The 19,519-nt window shown below is 37.8% G+C and overlaps 3 protein-coding genes, 1 long non-coding RNA gene and 1 other non-coding gene across 10 annotated transcripts; 3 read left to right on the forward strand and 2 right to left on the reverse strand.

Moving 5' to 3' along the window:
- The first annotated feature begins 701 nt into the window (after positions 1-701).
- Positions 702-3,395, forward strand: LOC103450472 (tubby-like F-box protein 5). Of its 6 annotated transcripts, none has more exons than XM_017336534.3 (6): positions 736-1,123; positions 1,258-1,304; positions 1,489-1,856; positions 1,964-2,051; positions 2,176-2,308; positions 2,416-3,395. In XM_017336534.3, exons 3-6 carry the CDS (start codon positions 1,500-1,502, stop codon positions 3,080-3,082), a joined length of 1,245 nt encoding a protein of 414 aa, XP_017192023.1. In that variant the 5' UTR covers positions 736-1,123; positions 1,258-1,304; positions 1,489-1,499; the 3' UTR covers positions 3,083-3,395. The 6 variants fall into 6 exon arrangements, with proteins under 6 accessions (XP_008388046.1, XP_008388048.1, XP_070669756.1 ...); XM_008389825.4 differs by having other exon boundaries at positions 758-1,123; positions 1,419-1,856; XM_070813654.1 differs by having other exon boundaries at positions 898-1,123; positions 1,471-1,856.
- LOC103450471 (uncharacterized) lies at positions 3,363-5,454 on the reverse strand. Its single transcript, XM_017336535.3, has 3 exons — positions 5,150-5,454; positions 4,181-5,052; positions 3,363-4,045 (listed from the first exon to the last, which is right to left on the reverse strand). The coding sequence occupies exons 2-3, from the start codon at positions 4,598-4,600 to the stop codon at positions 3,590-3,592; spliced, it is 876 nt and encodes a 291-aa protein (XP_017192024.1). The 5' UTR covers positions 4,601-5,052; positions 5,150-5,454; the 3' UTR covers positions 3,363-3,589.
- Positions 5,455-11,472: 6,018 nt separating this feature from the next.
- Positions 11,473-13,829, forward strand: LOC103450474 (protein RADIALIS-like 6). The gene is made up of 2 exons (XM_008389828.4): positions 11,473-12,267; positions 13,665-13,829. The coding sequence occupies exons 1-2, from the start codon at positions 11,978-11,980 to the stop codon at positions 13,687-13,689; spliced, it is 315 nt and encodes a 104-aa protein (XP_008388050.1). The 5' UTR covers positions 11,473-11,977; the 3' UTR covers positions 13,690-13,829.
- Positions 13,830-14,747: 918 nt separating this feature from the next.
- On the reverse strand, positions 14,748-14,820 carry TRNAA-AGC (transfer RNA alanine (anticodon AGC)). The gene has a single exon. It is a non-coding gene; the product is annotated as a tRNA-Ala (tRNA).
- A 665-nt stretch (positions 14,821-15,485) lies between these two features.
- LOC139192150 (uncharacterized) lies at positions 15,486-16,152 on the forward strand. The gene is made up of 2 exons (XR_011576024.1): positions 15,486-15,752; positions 15,843-16,152. It is a non-coding gene; the product is annotated as an uncharacterized lncRNA (long non-coding RNA).
- Positions 16,153-19,519: the final 3,367 nt, after the last annotated feature.

Genomic DNA, 19,519 nt, shown 5'->3' on the forward strand with positions numbered 1-19,519 from the left:
TTCGAATCTCCACTCCAGCAGGTTTTGAGTATTTATATTTTATTTTCATATTTCGGTTCGGTTCGGTTCGGTCTGGTTTTCATACCTTTCGGTTCGGTTTGGTTCAACAGATTCGGTTCGATTTTTTTTTCGGTTCGATTGTCGGTTTTTTTCGGTTTTCGGTTTTTCCAACCTACCCCTATCGACAACACTCGACAAATTATCTATATATCCTCATCAGATTGTTTCGGCATATGTCGATATTTGTTGACATGTATACAACATGATTTGATTGACAACAACAAACCCACCAAGTGTTCTACGAAATGCCAATAAATAAACTTAATTACCACATATTGCCTTAATTAATCTTCTGAAAAAGACTGATTTCCATAGTGGAAAATCTTGTCATAGGGCTGTATGTTCCTCGTTTTTTGCAACTACTAGCCAACCAATGTATACTTGTAAACTGCTGTATTTTTCTATTTTTCAAGAATCCTATTGGTCACTAACCGACTCGTATGCATATGCAACACTGTGTTCTCATGAGAAAATCAGACCGACGCGACCGTAGGATGGGTACCCGGTTAAAAGAGCGGCCACAAACACATCTTCCAACAAAGCGGGGCCCATCGCAACGGAGGACGCACTGAAGCAAGCGTGAGGGCGCACACGTGGAAGTGGGGCCCCAGTAGTTTAACCGGCAAAAAATAGGTGGTGGTTGGGAAAAAGGGGCCGTGGTGCTTTATAGAGGAGGAGGATTCCAACCTCCTCTTCCAAAAGAGACAGCTTTTCGGTTGAGGGAGAGAGCGAGAGGGTCAGGTGTTAGTGGCGGCGCAGTGGTGGTGGTGGTTGTGGTGGCACTGACGCGGCGCCTGCCGCTGCAACCAACTGTAAACAACCGAAATCTCCGCAGCAATTCAACTTAAATTAAATTTCAATTTTCATTTGGATATTTTATTCAGAAATTGAAATATCAGCTTCTTTGGCGTTGTTCGTTTTTTGCCTCGCCCATCTGGACAATTGCATAAGTATATACCCTCTCTCTCTCTCTCCTCTCTCACATTCTCTCTCTAAAGCTTTTGTATTTGTCCCCGACATTGGTGATTTCCTAGAAGCCTCCTGAAATCCCCACACGCATATGGTACAATCTCTCTCTCTCTCTCTCTCTCTCTCTCTCTCTCTCTCTCTCTCTCTCTCTCTCGCACACACACTCTCTTTCTGTAGAGTATATTTTGGAGCTTCTTCAAGCGATCCAGATTTTCGGTGTTTTTGTAGGATCTCAACTTTTTGCATTTTTTGTGGCATTTTTCTTGCGATTTCAGGTTCGGAATGTGAAAGTTTTGATATTTAGTGTAAATTTTGAGTATTTAATTTGATTGTTTGTGTTCTTAGAACTTGATCGTATAGATTCTTATGGAAACTTTTCGTACAATTAGATCTGCGAAATCACGAAAAATATCATCTACGACATTTGAATTGTGATCATAGTTGTTGTGGAAATACTAGTCCAGTGAACGATGCAATTCAGAAACGTGTTTCACGAGCTATTCGAGATGAGAGATGACAAGGGGAAGAAATCAAGAAGAGGAGGGGAAGAGAGGAAGCACACGCGCCGCCGTGCGAAATCTCACATTGCCCCGGAACATACATTGTCATCACCTGCATCAGTTGAGCAAACCAAGTGGGCAAACTTGCCCCCGGAGTTGCTTCTCGACATAATCCAACGCGTTGAAGCGAGTGAGACTTCCTGGCCTGCTCGGAGGGATGTGATTGCTTGCGCTTCGGTTTGCAAGTCGTGGAGGGAGATTACGAAAGGGATCGTCAAGACTCCAGAGCAATGTGGCTGGCTTACCTTCCCTGTCTCACTCAAGCAGGTATTTTTCGATAAAACGAGGTTTCTTTAGGTTATTCTTACTGAATGTGACTTTCACTTGCCTGCTGAAGATTTTTACTTTCCTCATTACTTGCATATATTTACTAGCCGGGACCAAGAGATCATCCGATCCAGTGCTTTATTAAGAGGGAAAGAGAAACTTCAACATTCCTACTGTATCTTGGTCTTAGCCCTGGTAAGCATGCTTCTCCCGTTATTATTCACGAATCATGACTTGGGTGCGTGTTAGATATCGGTGTTCAAATTCTTTTGGAGTGGATTTTTAAGCCAGTGACTAATTCTTTCTTATAAATCTATAGCTCTGTGTGGGGACGTGAGTAAGTTATTGCTGGCAGCAAGGAAGGTCAGACGGGCAACAAGCACACATTTTGTTGTGTCCTTGGCCGCAGATGAATTCTCTCGAGCAAGCATTACTTATGTTGGACAATTGAGGCAAGCTTTACTATGCATCTTTATCGTTGCCACGATTTTTTTCAATTTGTGCTCATTACAACCACGATTCATTCTTTTTTGTGTGCAATTCATTGGCAAATGAACAGGTCTAATTTTCTGGGATCCAAGTTTACCGTTTATGACAGTCAGCCTCCACAGGACTCAGCAATCCAAACAAATTATCAGTCACATCGAAAAATCAATCCAAAGAAGGTATCTCCAAGGATGACTGCTGGTAGCTATAGTGTTGCTACTGTATCGTACGAGCTCAATATCCTCCGAACAAGGGGACCAAGGAGAATGCAATGCATCATGCAATCAATCCCCATGTCAGCAGTTCAAGAAGGGGGCGTTGCTCCTACTCCAACAGAGTTAGCGACCTGCCTTCCTCCAAAATGCTGTGCATTGCAAGTTTCAAAGGGATCGAAGCAGCTTGCCAACTTTTGCTCTAGTGACCCCACAACGGATTTGGAACAAGGCACAAAAGATCCGGTCATTTTGAAAAACAAAGCTCCTAGATGGCACGAGCAGCTGCAGTGTTGGTGTCTGAATTTTAAGGGACGCGTTACAGTGGCCTCTGTGAAGAATTTCCAGCTGGTGGCCGCTGCAGAGCCTTGCCATAATGTTCCATTGGCTGAAGAAGAGAAAGTAATACTGCAATTCGGGAAGATTGGTAAAGACATTTTCACAATGGACTATCGCTACCCTCTCTCTGCTTTCCAAGCCTTCGCAATTTGCTTGAGCAGCTTTGACACGAAACCAGCCTGCGAATGATTACTGTCCATTCGCATCACATGGCCATCATGCTCGTCTTCCCATAGAATGAACTGTAATTGTAAATATACTTTTGAAACAGAGCACTTTAAGCTATGGCTTTTGGTCATCAGCAAGTGCCTTTGCTGAAGTTGCCGTAGTCTGTGTAATGGCAGTAACCCGTATAAAGCATGCTGTAAGTTGCCAATTTATTTATTTACGTGAACGCAGTTGTATGCAACTGGAGGATGTACGAAAATCCCTCTTTTCTTGTAAGGGTCTCTTGTATTGAATCTTGATATTCAAATGCAATATTGTACATATTTCGTATTAACTTCTGATTCTCGTATTATACAAGTATGGTTACAGTTATACACGCCGTATATTTTTCTTACATATCTGCTGGCAGATCTTAGTAGAAAATCCCAATATCGTAACTATAGTGACAACCATGATGCCGAGGCTTATCAGGATTACCTGAGTCCGAGTCACTTGGTTCCATGAAGAGCCCTCAAAGGCACCTCCGTCTCACAGTGGACTAAGCTTCTCAGGTGTTTTGGTTATTTCAGCCTTGTGTGTTTCGAGGGGCTCTGATTTACCGTTTGGCTTGATGGATTCTGCTGGCTTTTGAGAAAAAACCGACTGAACACCTGGATTCCTTTCTGCGACAGAAGTATAGAACACGACAGAATTATTGATACCCTGTACATTGCTGTTGACATATGCTATCCTCTGATGATCTTTACTCGTCTGGTCGAAATTTTCCCCCTCGCTGCTTTCCTCTCCATCAGTAGTAGCTTCCAGGCTGTCATCTGGATTGGTCTTATAACTGCGGTGTATGGGCATGAATTCTTCTCCGTTTTCTGGTTCTGAGCTATTGTGCATTGTTGCTCCTCTGTTTTCACCAGATAGGGTTACGACGCTAACTGGTTTTTCAAGCATTTGGTCCTCAGTGGCCAACTTATTCATTTCCAAAGCATCTTCCTTGATTTCTTTATGCAGGGGAGCTTGTTCCGCGGTCAATGAAACCATCTTCTGATTAGACACCCTTGAGGTGCTTCTGTCTTTTGGGGTTTTGGCATGGTGCTTTTGATCTCCGCCAACGGTATCAGGATCTGCCTTCTCGGGTGAAGCAACTGTTTCTACAGCTTCTGTGGAAGCTGCATGAGTTTGCTCTGCGGTTGGAGTATTATTCTGAGCTTTGGGAATAGTTTCGGATGTGCTGATTTCTGCATATGGCTCCCTTGGTTCTGGTTGAGTGGCAGGTGATGGAGATTCAGCAGACAAGGAAGCAAGCTGAGAGTCCTCTTGAGTGTGGGGCTGTGATGGTGGCGGAGGTTCAATCTTCAATGGAGCCTGAGCTTGGGAAGGAGAGGCTTTCACAGGGGCTTTCCCCGCAGGCCGAAATGGTGGTCGCTCAACAGGTGCTGAGGTGGTAGTCTGGGCAGGGTTTTTGGTTTTAGCCACTGGACTTGGATCGGGCTCTACTTGAGAACTACGCCTACGCCAAGGGAACCGAAAGTGCTTTTTGTTTGCCATGTATGGTTTGGAAACTAGAAGGATTGGCTTTGTTGAACAAGATGAAGGATGCACACCACTTAATCAAAGGTCTGGTGTATATATCGAAATTGTATCAGATACCTTGGAAACTTTCCGGGATTTCTGTCAATTTTTTTATACCTTTTCTGGGCATGGATGCTCACTTCTCTTACAAACTTATGATTCATGAGAAATCGGCAATTTCCGAAGGCAGGTTTTCCTTCCCTAACAGCTCTGGAATCTCTCATTTGGTCTTTCGGAGGACCCCGACAGGCATGTTGAGTACATATACTTTGCTCGGATGCCGTCTTAAGAGCACAATCACGCCTTCTTGGGAGAGAAACTTACCTACGTCTGGGATTCCACGGTGGCTTTGAAGTTTCGTCGAGATGAATTTAGGTAACGCTAACGGAGCTAGCTTTCCAAATTAATTTTCCACCCGGCCAAGTAACCTGGCAAAGAAGTAAACAATGTAGAAGCAAGGTAAACTTTCCTTCATGTAATAAAAGAATAAGAGGAAAGCACATTGTCAAGTAAAAGATTACTTACACCAGAATCTTGCTCCTGCTGCTACAGCGAATTACCAAACATGAGGCAGCGTACACCTTCTCCGTCCTAACGGAGCTTCCAATCGAGTTCTGAGGTAGTGTTTCGAATCTGCACACCAAGGTCTGTATCAATAGTTTTCATCTGTTTCTTTTCTCTGAGTTGGTTCAACCCACAACTTGTCGGAAGCTTTCGTGATTTTTCCTTAAACAGGAACACAAATGCGAGGAATTTCGAGGGCTGTGCGATCGTGCCAGGAAACACTCACGTCCGCAATTTTACACCGTTCGCGCAGGAGAGAAATTGCCGGGTTAGAAAAGATAGTTTCACGTTTATAATGGGTTACCTTACCTCTCCACCTGCCAGGGGCAGTCTAGAGATTTTTGACACCCGGGAAGACGTAAAAAAATGTGTCCTCATTTTATATAAGAAAATTGTTTGTTTTCATATGTAAGACATCGATAAAATCATACTTAGAAAAACACTTCAAACGTAATAATTTAAAAATACGGAAAAACTAATTTATTTTGTATCATGAGAAGGAAACAAAAAAACTTCGTGTTTACAAGTAGATAGATATGAGTTTTGTTTTCCATCCGAACTTTTAAAGTGTTTTTGTATAAATCGTGAGGTATTTTTCTTATTTACTAATCTTGTCAATATGGGACTAAAAAAATAATAATGTTTTTGAGTCTTTAATTGATATGTATAAGTAATAAATGGTGTGGATGCAAATTTCCGTCTTCTTCTTCTTGGACAAAATTGCACCTACAAAACAATTAACACATTCGGGTCAAGGCCAAGAGATTCACGCTCCCACAATGAATGGGGGGCTTTGGCTGAAGAACTTCCGATGCCAAAGTTAGAATTTCGAGAGAAAAATATTTGGAGAGTTTTTTGGAGTTTTGCAAGAGTATGGAACTTAGCTTTTTAGAAGAAATAGGGTCATATATATAGGGAATGGGGTGTGGCCGGCCTTTAAGTGTGTTTTGGGGTGTTATTTGGTTATTCAATTAGCAATTAATATATTAATTAGGTATAAATATATTAATTGGCTAATTATCATAATAAAAGAAATGTTTTGGGAGGTTTTGGGAGGTTATGGAATGAGGATGGATGAGACAAATTTTTTGATGACACGTCATATGATTTGTAAATTTGGTCAACGCATTACTCTTTGTTGAAGATTAGACTTGAATTGGAACAAATGTTTAAAAATAACAACCCACATAGTTACTAACTACAATTAAAAATAAATTAACAACCAAACAAAAATTAGTAAAAACTGAAAAGAAACATGCACTTAGTATTTCAAACTTAGGACCTCTTATTAATTTTAAACAATAAAAACCATTGATTCTAATTAAACTTCTTGATCATTTAGCCAAATTTTATATATTTATACTCTTATGAAAAGAAATTTGTAAAAATTGAAAAGTATATAAGCACACATGATGTTTCGAACCCAAAACATCCTCATTAATTTCAAACAACAAAACCAACAAAACCATCAGTTATAGTTAAATATCTTGGTCATTGAACCAAATTTTATAAATTTATATTCTTATGAAAACATACATAGATATATTATCCTAATAATTTTGGTACTCCCAATTATTTTAAGAAAAACTAATAAAAAGGGCTTGAAAACTTTGAGTTTTAATGATAAGGACAAAATAAAGGGTAAAGTGAATAGTACCAGGATTGACTTTTTAATGTAAAAATATGATTTTTCGTTAAAGTGAACAGTACCATGTGGTTTTCATTAAAGTTCCCATTATTTTAAACCCCGAATGATTGTCCTGTCAGCACTGGGCCTGGGCCAGCCCTGCCACCTGCACAGGAAAACGGACTAGAGAATTGCAACTGTGGCAGATGTACTGGCGACAGAGGGTAATGAAGAAAACGGACCCTGGCCCTGGTGCAACACGAACGACGCTGTCATTGGTGCAGTAATAAAAATGTACGATCTTACCATGCATATGTAAATATGATATTCATGCTACACTCATGTTTAAGTTTCATATGAGCATGAAATTGCAGATGGCGAAAAACAATATGGGGTCGTTAGTGTTGCTTAAGCCAGGAGAGCAACAACATATTGCAGGAATCATCACTGAAAGAGGTAAACTATTTACAGAACTAACTGCATGAAAAAATAAAGTCCCAACAAGTTTTTCTGATTCTATTGACCGCGGCATAAACCGAGCAGACTACCTCAAGTAATTGCACAGGAAAGATCGCCTATTTATATAAGAGTTGGAGAGATTATGACTAATGAGGTCACTTCAAGTTCACCTTCTTAGATACTAATTGACTTTGAACACGCGATTTTTTGTTATGAACTTAACTATTTAACAAATTAATAACAGTAACATCCGACATGAGCATTCTTCAAGCAATGCAACTTATGACAGGTATGCCGTGGCCGCGATTTCTATTCTTTAACTAGCATAGATATTGGAGTGAACAATCTTTGGTTGTTTATAAACACTCGTGGAAGCAATTACGTGATGATTTTTTTATGTCAACAGAGTATCATATAAGGCATGTTCAAGTTATAGACGGGAAGCTAGTTGGCGTGATTTCGATCAAAGATGTAGTCCGGGCGGTAGGTGAGCGGCAAAGTGGGGAACTGAAGCGACTCAATGGGTACATTAAAGGAGAATACTGTTAGAAGAACACGTCTCAGTTTGATGTCCATCAAATTACTGTAGATCAAATTTCAGAAATGCCTCCCAACAGAAAGCTAAGACTCATATTTTCAGACAGTTGAGAGCGGGGAGGTTACTAAAAATGTCATGCGTTCTCATAAATTAAGTGCTTGTGTGATAAGCTTTTAGTGCCTCGTACTTCTTATAGAAATAAAAGACAAGAGACTTGTAGTCCAAGTGACTATTTCGAGCTTCACTTAGCTCCACCTATGCATAGGTGAGGGTTATCTCTTAAAAAAAAGTTCCCTCACCGTCATTTTTAGGATCAACTCTCTTCATTTAGGGACCCGTTTATTTTCACTCTCATATTATCTCTAATCTCTGAACCCATCACGTAAACTGTAGCGTTACATTACCATAATGAAACATCACCCGAACACCCAAAATCCTAATGCTCTCGTGTAAGTGATTTCATAGTGTCGATCTCGTTGATCCATTTTTGAACACCAACCAACCATTTTCTGTAAACACAAAATGGGATAATATGGTCTTTCGACAAGAAGTCGGGCCAAGGAACAATATTCACGATCCCATTTGCATCCAATTTCGAACGCAACATATATACTCTGTCTAGAAATTGCAGATTCAATTTCAATTTCTTAGGACCTCTAAATTTGTAAGTTCTGCATACTACAAGGCATATATCTCAGCACAAATATTGCACAATTCCCATTGGCTGGCAAATGAAACTTGTTATCTTTTCGAACATTCTATCAACACAGGATTGTTCTCTCTCCTTGTAAGATTCAAAAATCAGATGCTCACGAGAGATTTTTCAATGTGATCGGTACACGAGATGGTACATCACGTGTTATTATACAAATGATGAGATATGTGTGTTATAAAGTTAATAACTTAAAAAATAAAATTTCTCACCACTCTTATTAAAACACGTGATGTACTACTTATATTTTCGTTACAACTAAAAATTTCTCGAAGCTCACAAGATGTTATGCAAAAGTTCTCCTCTTAGAGTGGTCCTCCTCCAAAGCTTGAAGCTTTTCTGTGGCAGATGATTGGATTGGACCTTGTGTGGTGGGGAAGCTGGACTCCAATTCCTCCAAAGTCATTGGTCATTGGTTTTTGGTCAGACCAATTAGCCTATTTCTAATCTAAAGGACATATGTCAAAAGTTTTGGGTCCTCAAAAGTCATGGACTGTGAAAGAAACATCTTATTCGTCATCTCCACGTGGTTGTCTAATCAGTCGCTTTGGATGGGGCTGAAATTCAAGAGGAGTATTAATAGGTGCGGAGTTTTGTCCCTTAGGTAAAACAACAATGTGGTCCGATCTTTCAAATATAAGAATTTCTCTCTATTGATAATAGAAGAGAAATTGATTTCTTATGATAATACGTAATTAGTTTAAAATACTGCCGTATTAATTTGAGATATCATTCTTATCGAAGAAAAGTTCATCCTAAAAGCAAAGGACTAGTCAAACAATTTGGAGGGGTGGAGAGACCTTCTAGTGGGATAACTAAGAACAGAGATTCCACAAGAATTAAAAGGGATCTATAACATTATCACAACTTTCCCACAACTGGACTTAATATATTAAAAATTCAAAGAATCAAAGACATTTAGTGGATTTTTCAAACAAAGATTTCAAGCACATTTACCTGAATATTTATGTTATCTCCTGGCTCCTCCATTGCTGCAGCATCTCCAAAGGCGAGAATCCCAACAAGCAACTTGTCTGAACGGAACAAACCCCATCGGTCATTCTCCTGCTCATTAAAAACATGTTGCACAATGTAAATTATTCAAACACAAAACACATAAGCGACCACCAACGTTAGCGGAAAAAACATGTAAGTCCTTGGATTTGACTCTTTGCATCAAACGACTGTGTGTCTGTGCGTGCCATCAGGGTCCACCGTGTTGGTGCGGCTAAGGAAAAAAAAAAAAAAAAACACCAAAGATTACTCAAATTTATGTCGGTGGTATGTGGATCTACCTCTTCCCACAAACACAATCTTTAGGTCATGTTTTTTTACCAAAACAAAATCTTTAGGTCATGCTAAAATCAAAAGGAAGTGTAGAAAAACAACAAAATCTTTAGGTCATGCTAAAATCTTAAGAAAAATTTGAAATACTAGATTTGGTTTCTATGTAAGGGCCAAGGAGTTAGGAGAAGGTAGGTTAAAGGAGGTGAAGAAATAAAAACAAGTAATGTCAAAGGAATCACTAATTTTAACTGATTAAAATTTGAATTGCAAGACAATGTAATTAGCCAATATGGTTCAATCACTAGCAATAATACTACAACACATATCCTCGATTTGAAACCGCTTAACTGTTGAGTTTTTCGTCCATTCTGAAAATGTAAAAAAAATTCGAAAAATTTAGAATTATGGAGAACATGTATTGCATTATGACTAATACGCATCATTTAGCAAGGAAAAGTTTGTTACTTGTGACCAAGATTTCCACAATTACATGTGTTTTAGTAAGGGCAAAGTAATCTTCTCAAGCAAATACAAAAGATTGGATTCTGATCATCGACTATTGCAGCATGTAAACTGCATACCAAAACTGACACAGGACCTGAACAGCACCACTTTGTTCACTGCCCCTGCTGATTCAGCCAGCAGCAAGGCCATCCCGCAAAAGTCCATTCCGAATGTAGCTGAACCACCATTTTCAAATTTCCAAGTTCCACTATCAATTACGTACAAAACCGACTCTCCTAATCTAATAGCAGGCCCCACTCTCTGTGAGGTTGTGGAAAGATTTTTCAGTGTGATCGACACACGAGATAGTATATTACGTGTTATTATACAAATAGTGGGATATGTGTGTTAAAAAATTAAAAACTTAAAACTTAAAAAATAAAAATTTTCACCACTTACATGAAAACACGTAATGTACCATTCATATTCCCGTCATAACCAAAAATTTCTCAAAGTCGTGAGGTACTGCCTTTTTTTTTTTTTAACTTGGTGTTTCGACTCTGACATGTTAAAAAGATGTGGAAGGGTGGATGAATGGGACAAGCAATTCACACACGCGCACACGATTTTTGTCAATTTCCTTCATGCATGATCTGATCATTTTTCATTTGGTTTCCTCCATCATCACGATTTTTGTTGTCTCTATCTTGTGATGAAGCTTAACTATCACACTTCTCTAGATCTCATGCCTGCATGCTCTCTTACCCTCTTTATTATTACTAACCTATAAATATCACGAAAAAATATATGTTAAAACGTGAGCATCTAACGAAAAATTAATTATTTATAAAAAATATATAAAATTAATTGAGAATAAGAGGATAATTTTAAGATTTTTGAAGTACTAACGCTAGACGTTCTTACGTGTCATGCTTACAACAAGCCTCTACATGCAACATCTTTTTAACCTAACACATGATCAATTCTTATTGAGCAACGTGAGGATACGTGAAATTGTTAAACTATGACACGAATAACCCGATTATGATACCATGTTAAACTATGAGTGTCTATCAAAGTCAATTCACAATAAAAATAGAAATTCGAAAACTTTTTAAGCATGATAGACTCTCATTCTTCGACGAGATATACTCTCAACAAAATAGTCAAATAGTCCTTCTTAGACGTTATAATACGAGTCACAAGTTGTCCAATAAGGGTAGACCACGAATTGGGAATATCTAATCCCCACCAGGCTGTAAATTCTCAAGAAATCCCACTTGCTGATGAGATAATATAATGAGAAGACAGAGATAGACCTGATGAAATCACATAACCTCCTTTTTGCTTATTGTCCTTATTAGCGTTGTTCAACAAAGCGAATCCTATCTTCTTTGTTCTTAAAATTTTAAATATTCTCTAATTTATCAGAAAATATATCACTATAACAGTATCTCAAACCAACAACGTGATGCTATAATTTTAGGTTCTCCCAACTTGCCACAGCCCCACGAGTCTCTCCTCCTCCTGCTTATAAGGAGCATGGCCACCTCTTGCCCATACCATCATTCCCTAGACTTCTTCATTCTTTGAGTCCCTTTTGTAAACCATCTTTTAACTTTAGCACCCTAACTCTCCTCTATCACTCCTCTTACCAGCTCGCTACAATCGCCGTACGATTCATTCCAACTTTCGTGTTCATATATTTACCTAAGATTACTGATGGCATCGGTTTCTTCCTCGAGGAATCACAGCTCCTCGTGGACGCCGAAGCAGAACAAGTTGTTCGAGAAGGCGCTGGCCGTGTACGACAAGGACACGCAGGACCGCTGGCACAATGTGGCCAAGGCCGTGGACGGAAAAACTGTGGAGGAAGTGAAGAGGCACTATGAGATTCTGGTGCATGATCTCATGCACATAGAATCCGGCCAAGTCCCTATACCGAATTATAAGGCCACCGGAAGCAGCAGCAGCAGCAACGGCAGCAACAGAGGATTGGGTGATGAGCAGAGGTAAGAGTAGCTATGTTTTCATTTTTCATATAATCTCTTAGTTGTTTCTAAGCGTTCAAAGCTAATATCCATGTCTATATTCTTCTTCTAGAAAGTAGCCAGACATCTTACTGCACAAAGCGTGTTAGAGATTTTGTACTGTAACAATGTCAATCGTAATTCGTCTCTGATGTCATATTATAATTTGAACATCCAACTCAAAACAAATTGATAATTATTAGGTTTTGATTCCTCAATGTGCAATTCACACTACCAACGTAAAATTGCATGAAAATAAGTTTTTCCTTTAGGAAACTAAGACATCCCAGTGGAGAAAATGTGTTAGAGCTGTAGAGGATTCTTTAGTGTCTACAGTGTCAATCGTATCCCAATTTTGATACCATCTTAGTATTTGAACATTCAAAGTAAAATTAATTGTTAATGCCTAAAGAAAAAAAAGATCATCTAAACTATTACATACAGTTTTAATTTTCCGACATGAGAGTCACATTCTCGACATGGTATTCAAGAGCAGTATGGGTTTGTAGCTTGTTCACGTATCCCTTTCCATAATGTCATTCGCTATGTTTTCCTCTTCAGGAAGGGACAGTTCAAACCAAAGACACTAACTTGAGTCCTCCCAAAGAAATTTTATATGTTTTGTGAAATTTTTTTTTTGTATATCCATCCATATCCCATACTATATTCAACTAAAATTCCTAAGAAAGAAAAGAAATCCCACATGAAATCTAATCCATACTTGTTTTAGATGGCATACGCACATGGTCCTATGATTAAAGTAATTGAGAAACATTGTGCGACTCCAAACACTCTTTTTAATAGAAAGAGATCTTTACCGGATCAAGTTATACGAATTTTCTCAATTTTATTTAACAACAAAGAATTATCATAATTTTTAAGAATTCAAAATAAATAGGCTGTTAAATGAAATTTGGAAGGTCTCTCTTTTTTCTTTTTAATTACTTATCAGATTCTCTCATTAATCCCAAGGATTTGCTAGTGACAGTCACTGTTGGATCTAGCTAAACCTCTTGGCAGCTTTTCGAGTTCATGAAATGTTTATAAATATATAGCTACACCTACACAAATACACACTGCAGTAATCGATGCATTACGTCAGCGAATATGTATTAAAAATAGGATACATCTGACTTCAAAACGAAGCTCCCAGAAAAAAGATGCTAATTATGTGTGTTAAGCTAATTAAGTATGGGGGTGTCTGATTGGTAAGATAATGCCAGTTGGGGTGTTGGGATAATCACATTTTTTGGCTCAAAAGATGCTTAATTAATTGATTATGCAACTTCGAGGTTTGAGATTATCTACAAAGATTTTTTATGCTTAATTGGAAGATGGAATTCTTATATGCTACCGCTAATTACTTCTAATCTATTCAGGCTAATGAAAAATCTGAAGATCTGATGGAAGGGACCAGAAGACTTAAGTGTGAATGTGTTACTTTTATCAGTGACCAATAACCCTATGTGTTTCCTCTCCTATCTTTTGTAATGATTTTCTGCTTGAAAATATATGTTATGTGTTTCTGTTTTCATGAACTAAAACCGCAATCTAACATCAACTAGTTTGTAGCAATCATATTTTAGCACACAAGATTTTGTCTTGAATCTATCTCCCTACCATTGCTTGTATATGAAATACAATTATAAAAAAAAAGATAAAAGAAAAACCAAAACGACTAAGAAAAATTAGCAGATCAATTCAACATAAAGTGCATCGATCAAACAATTCATCGATCAGACTATAGGCAAATTACAAGTGGATTAAGAAATTATATAAATTAAAGTGAAATATATCAATGAAGAAATGCATAATCGGCAACTAAAACAACAAAAATTAACAGATCGACAAACAATGTTACCGGTGAAGCAATTCATCGATCAGATTGTAGGTGATTCAAAATCTCAAATTAACAAATGGACTGAATAACAGATCATGTAAATCATATCACTAATGAAATGCATGATCGGCAACAATATCAAAGTGTTGTCCACTAACCTCTGCTACTTTGGAGACGGAAACGCATGCGATCGAGAAATTAAATCGAATTTGTTCCGGCATGATGTAAGAAGTGACTCAGATGACCGACGATCATGATCACAGAGTTGTTTGATCCACCTCGCCGACTCGATCTTGAAATTTCAAAGATGAAATGCAATATATAGTGCAGCTTGATCCAAATTGTCGACTCGATCTTGTTTCGTTTTAAGAGAGAGACGATCAGATCGGTTCAAAAAAGGCGGGAAAATTTATCGTTTTGGTTTTGGAAATAAGAACAATTGGCGCTATCCGTACGACTAGTCTGAAAATATGCACATGCACCGTCGATTTGGTTGTTAGTTAATAGATAAAGCGATCGAGGCCGTGTATCTTTGGCTTGAAAATTTTAAATAAATGATATCGAAGAAACGACAACGTTGTTATTGTCGTATACTTTGTTTAAAAAGCTGAAAAATTGGAAATGGAGATGCGGGGTATCGATCCCCGTACCTCTCGCATGCTAAGCGAGCGCTCTACCATCTGAGCTACATCCCCAGTTGATTAATAGCGACGAATTAAATATTTTTGGGAGCTAAGTGAAAAGTAGTTGGACTTATTTGAGCACATTAGTTGGGACCGAGAGGGCTAGGCCCAAAGATATATATGTTTTGTGTATGACCCACGTATCATCTTACCTGGCTATCAGCACCACACAGATAAATTTTTTAGTATATCGAGAACATGGTCTAGTACACAAATGTCATAATACAAGGGGTTGAAATTTTATTTCAAGTATCCAACGACTTATATAATGATATTTGGTGTAGCAGATCGTATTCCTACCACAATGAAAAATCTCTCTCAGCAAACGATCTCCCTAGCTAAACCGTTTTAATAGGATTTAAATGTAAATGCACATTTATAATTTAATGAATAAATAACATCTCGTATAAATTACTTGCAATGAATATACGGTTCGCTTTCACTCGTTTAATTCGTTCACAAATCAAATTAACCATACCACACTCGAACTTATCGGTTTTCTTACATGCTACTCCTAATAAAGGACCTTTTCTGTTATATATAGCAACGGCAATTCAATTTTAGACTCTATATATATAGCATTCCTGATCATTTTCACCCTAAGCATTGACCAAATATAGGCCCCAGGATCCGTCACCCTTAGCCTATAAATAAAACACCATTTCAATCCTGATTTTAAGTTCTAAATAAATAAATTGTGTTTTCTTAACTATTTGCTTAGAGAAACTACAAAAAACAACAAAACAAAAAATGGCAAAGATCGCGTTCGTGTTGATTCTCTCACTGGTGTTGCTTATTTCAGTCCATGCGGTGTTGGGTGATGACAATTTCATGGAAACTGCCAAGGGTGCGGCCGAGAGCATGTCTGAATCTGCTTCGGATGCCTTGAAGGAAGCAAAGGAGACAACATCAACATGGGGTGATTGGTTTAAGGACAAATTCCAGTAAGTCATCGCTTTTTTTTTTTTGTGGTTTACTGTTTTTATTTACATTGTCAAATTTATTAGATTGAGTGTGTATTAACTCATGTTTAGTTTCTAGTGATGTGGGTTTGGGATCGGACGACCATGATCACAGCTCAAAGACACCGGAATCAGGGTAATCTGGTTGTCATAATTTTACGGTTGTAATTACTTTGTTTTTTGTGGACCAAGATTTGCCTCGTTTAATCTTATTGATGAGGTGGAATATCCGATGGTTTGTATACGTAGAAATAAGAAATGTGGCCCATGGATATCTGATGGCTTTTGCTTGTGAAATGGTAGATTTCTGTATATTCTTTGTAAAATAAGAGATTCAATAATATGTTGTAATTAAATCATATTTATACAATTTTTGCACCCAGCTTTGTTTTTAATGTAACAGATAATAATAATTGGCAGAATCAAATCTAATATGGGTACCACTATTAACCAATTTAGTTACAAATTTTTTTGCTATGGGGCTCGTTCCATTGAAAATTTGATTTGGAATTTCAAAGACATTGACAATTAGTTGAGGTAATTGTGAAATCCCGCTCTTAGATTTCATTGTTATAATCTACGTATTTGTATTATTGAGATTTTATACTATTTTTTCGAGGATTTAAATTAATTTTATATTTTAATTACTTAAGTACAAAGTTGAACTTTTGAAAAATAATCATTTATAATCCGTAGACCTTCAAGGGTCACTCTTTATGTTTTTTAATTTAGCCTGACATTACGAGCGCGTAGGCGAAGGCTGTTCGTGAATCGAGACGAGGAAGGAGAAGTTACGGACGTTAGAAGTTTCTTAAATAAAATATGAATTTAAGATTATTGGGGTTCCCATTAATTTGGAAGGGGACCAATTAGAAAAGAAAGAAAGAAAGACAAAGAAAATAAAAGAAAAAAGAAAGAAGAAGATTAGAAGCTGCCAGATGGCAACAAGAGAGATGGGAGAAAGAAGAGATGCGGGATACAAAAGGAGAGACAGGACCAATCAGGAATGAAAGGGGAAAAGGGTGATCCAATGGGAAGAGAGTAAATGAGGGAAAGGAGGGGAGGGGAGAACCGGCCGACCCAGTTCCCTCCATTCGACCCGCAATCCGACCCGATTTTCTTTGCCTTCTCCGAGGGTTTTTCGTAGATTTTTCCTGTGAATCACGTCAAAAAACCACCTTGGAAACACTCTACGACCTTCCCTTTACCAATTTCACCCAAAAAATTGGTGAATTTGGCCTTGAATTCGTGAAAATCGCACCGGTGGGTGCGATGGTTCCATGGTGGCGATCCGTCAATCCAAAAGCTAACTCCGACAACCACCATCACCAATAGACTCACATCAACCTCAAGAACAAATCACGCACATTGGTCGGGGCGTCAAAGCTGTTTTGGAGTCGAATCAAGAACAACCAAACTCAAGGGTTTTCGGCGGGTTTGAGTGAAATTGGGGCTTTTCCCGGCCAAATTGGCCTTGATCACATGTATGAAACTTGCTCTAATAATTGAGATCTACAATTTTGTGAATTTTGGTAGTTTTTGGAATTAGTTGGATTTTCCAGTGAATCGAGTCGATCGGCTGCCGCATGCAGCAGCACGTGGGCCGAGACCCCACCTGACCATCCTAGGCTAATTGTGATACCCTGATTCTTTATTTGACATTTGTCTAGTGAAATTCTGATGTTTTAATATAGTTTCATAGTTAACTGCTTAGTTGGCCGCTACGGGTTGACCCCGACCGTTGATCAGCACCAAACTTAAATATGTAATATTACATAATATTTGAGGATGGTAGGAACTCACAGATTGGGAATCCGACGTACGGATCTTCCCAAATTGGATTTTTAAGTTTGTAAAACTAATTGTTAACCGTCACTTGAATTAGTGATTGGCAGAGATTCGACCGTCTGATCGTGATGAGATTTTAGTACATTGTTCTAGGAGCTTAATGTGCATCCTAGGGAGTTACGGGTCTGAAATACGATGTGCAGATCTTTCGAATTAAATTACTAGGGTGTGAACTCCACCGTTAACTGAGAGTTGACTTTTGGTCAATAGGTCTTGAATCATTTGAATTACTAAAATTAGTATTACTAGAGACTCAGTAAGGCTTTGCTAACTTATCTCAGTGAGTGACTTTAATAAATGCGATATGGTTATTACCATAGATTTAAAAATCGATAATATCGGCGATATTTCGCCGATATTATCGTTTTTTTCATATAAAAATATTTCGTGAGTATTTTTTTAATTATCGTTAATATATCGCGATAATATCGCGATATTATATAATATCGCGAGATGAACCTAAAAATATTTGAAAATTTCTGAAAAGTCTCAAACATGCACATAAAGGGATGCGAACCCCTCCCATCTAACTCCTTCAGCGACTTGACCACTATACCACTTACGTTTTTGTGAAAACATGCTAAACTATTTATATATATGGTTTTGTTTTGAATTCTTTTTGCAAGAAACAAATTTGCACATATTCCAAATTTTTTGTGGTATTATATTTTAAATTGTGTCAATTAATTACTTAGTCAATGGCATGTGGTTTTTAATTTTTCTATTTTTTATTTGGTCACTTACATGTATGGTTGGAAAAAATTCCCGAAAATCCCAAACCAAACCGAAAAAGTCCCAAACCAAAACCATCCCGAAAAATACCGAAATTTTCGATATGGGATTGGTTTCCAAATCCCATTTGTTTGGTAATCCTGAAATCCCGAAAAATACCGAAGTATTCGGTTTCCTATTGACTTTTGGGTTTCGGTTCTTGAAAGCCATTGCCATGGTTGCTAACTACTCTTCACAATACATTTACTCTACACATAGTGATGATGAAGATAGTGAAAATTTTGAACCTCATAGGAACTCTATGTGGTACTTAGTCACTCATGTATCTTACCATGCAATGTATAAAGTGTAAAATATTGTACTAATTCATTATATATAAATGATTATGGTGTGTTTAAACTTCTTTCATTAATTATTATATATTTTCTACACTCACAATGTTTGCCAGCTCGCTATATAATCAACTTAAATCAGTTAAATCCATCATGCAATGCATTTCCTTCCAATTTTTTGTGATAAACTAATAGATAATTGACTAAATAAACATCCTGCAAAGTTTCAATAAAAATTTCCAAATTTTTCTTACAATTTCCGTGGTTTCCATGTAATTTTTATCGATATCGATATTATCCCGATATTTCCATCGATATTTCCGTGTTTTCGGACTACCGATATTTCTGATATTACCGATATTTTCTTCCTTGGTTATTACCTTGTTTTCTTATATTAGTATCATTTGTGGATATGACTTGGTTTTTTAAATGTGTTTCCCGTTAAAATATGATTTTTATAATTGGGCATCGATCTATTTTTATTAAATGTGATTTGATTCATGGATTGGAAATATTTGTGAAAAAGTGATTTGAAGTGCATATTGAAATGCTTGTTAAACTGAGGGCTAGTAGATGACCGTTACCCTAGTGTCACGGGGTTAGGTGACACCGAGTCTGCACCATGTAGCAGTGGTACATGGATTGTCCTACTTGGTTAATCCGCGATAGGGGACCATACTATTTATGGATCGCGCTTGGTTAATCCGCGATGAGCGATCTTTATGGCCATGTATACTTATGAATGATCATGCTTGGTTAATTCGCGATGGGTGATCACTGCCTAACAGTTCTGTAGGTGTGACTCTGCATGGTTAATCCACAATGGGGGACCATATT

Source organism: Malus domestica, chromosome 15, assembly GCF_042453785.1.
Source record: "Malus domestica chromosome 15, GDT2T_hap1".
Classification (NCBI taxonomy): domain Eukaryota; kingdom Viridiplantae; phylum Streptophyta; class Magnoliopsida; order Rosales; family Rosaceae; genus Malus; species Malus domestica.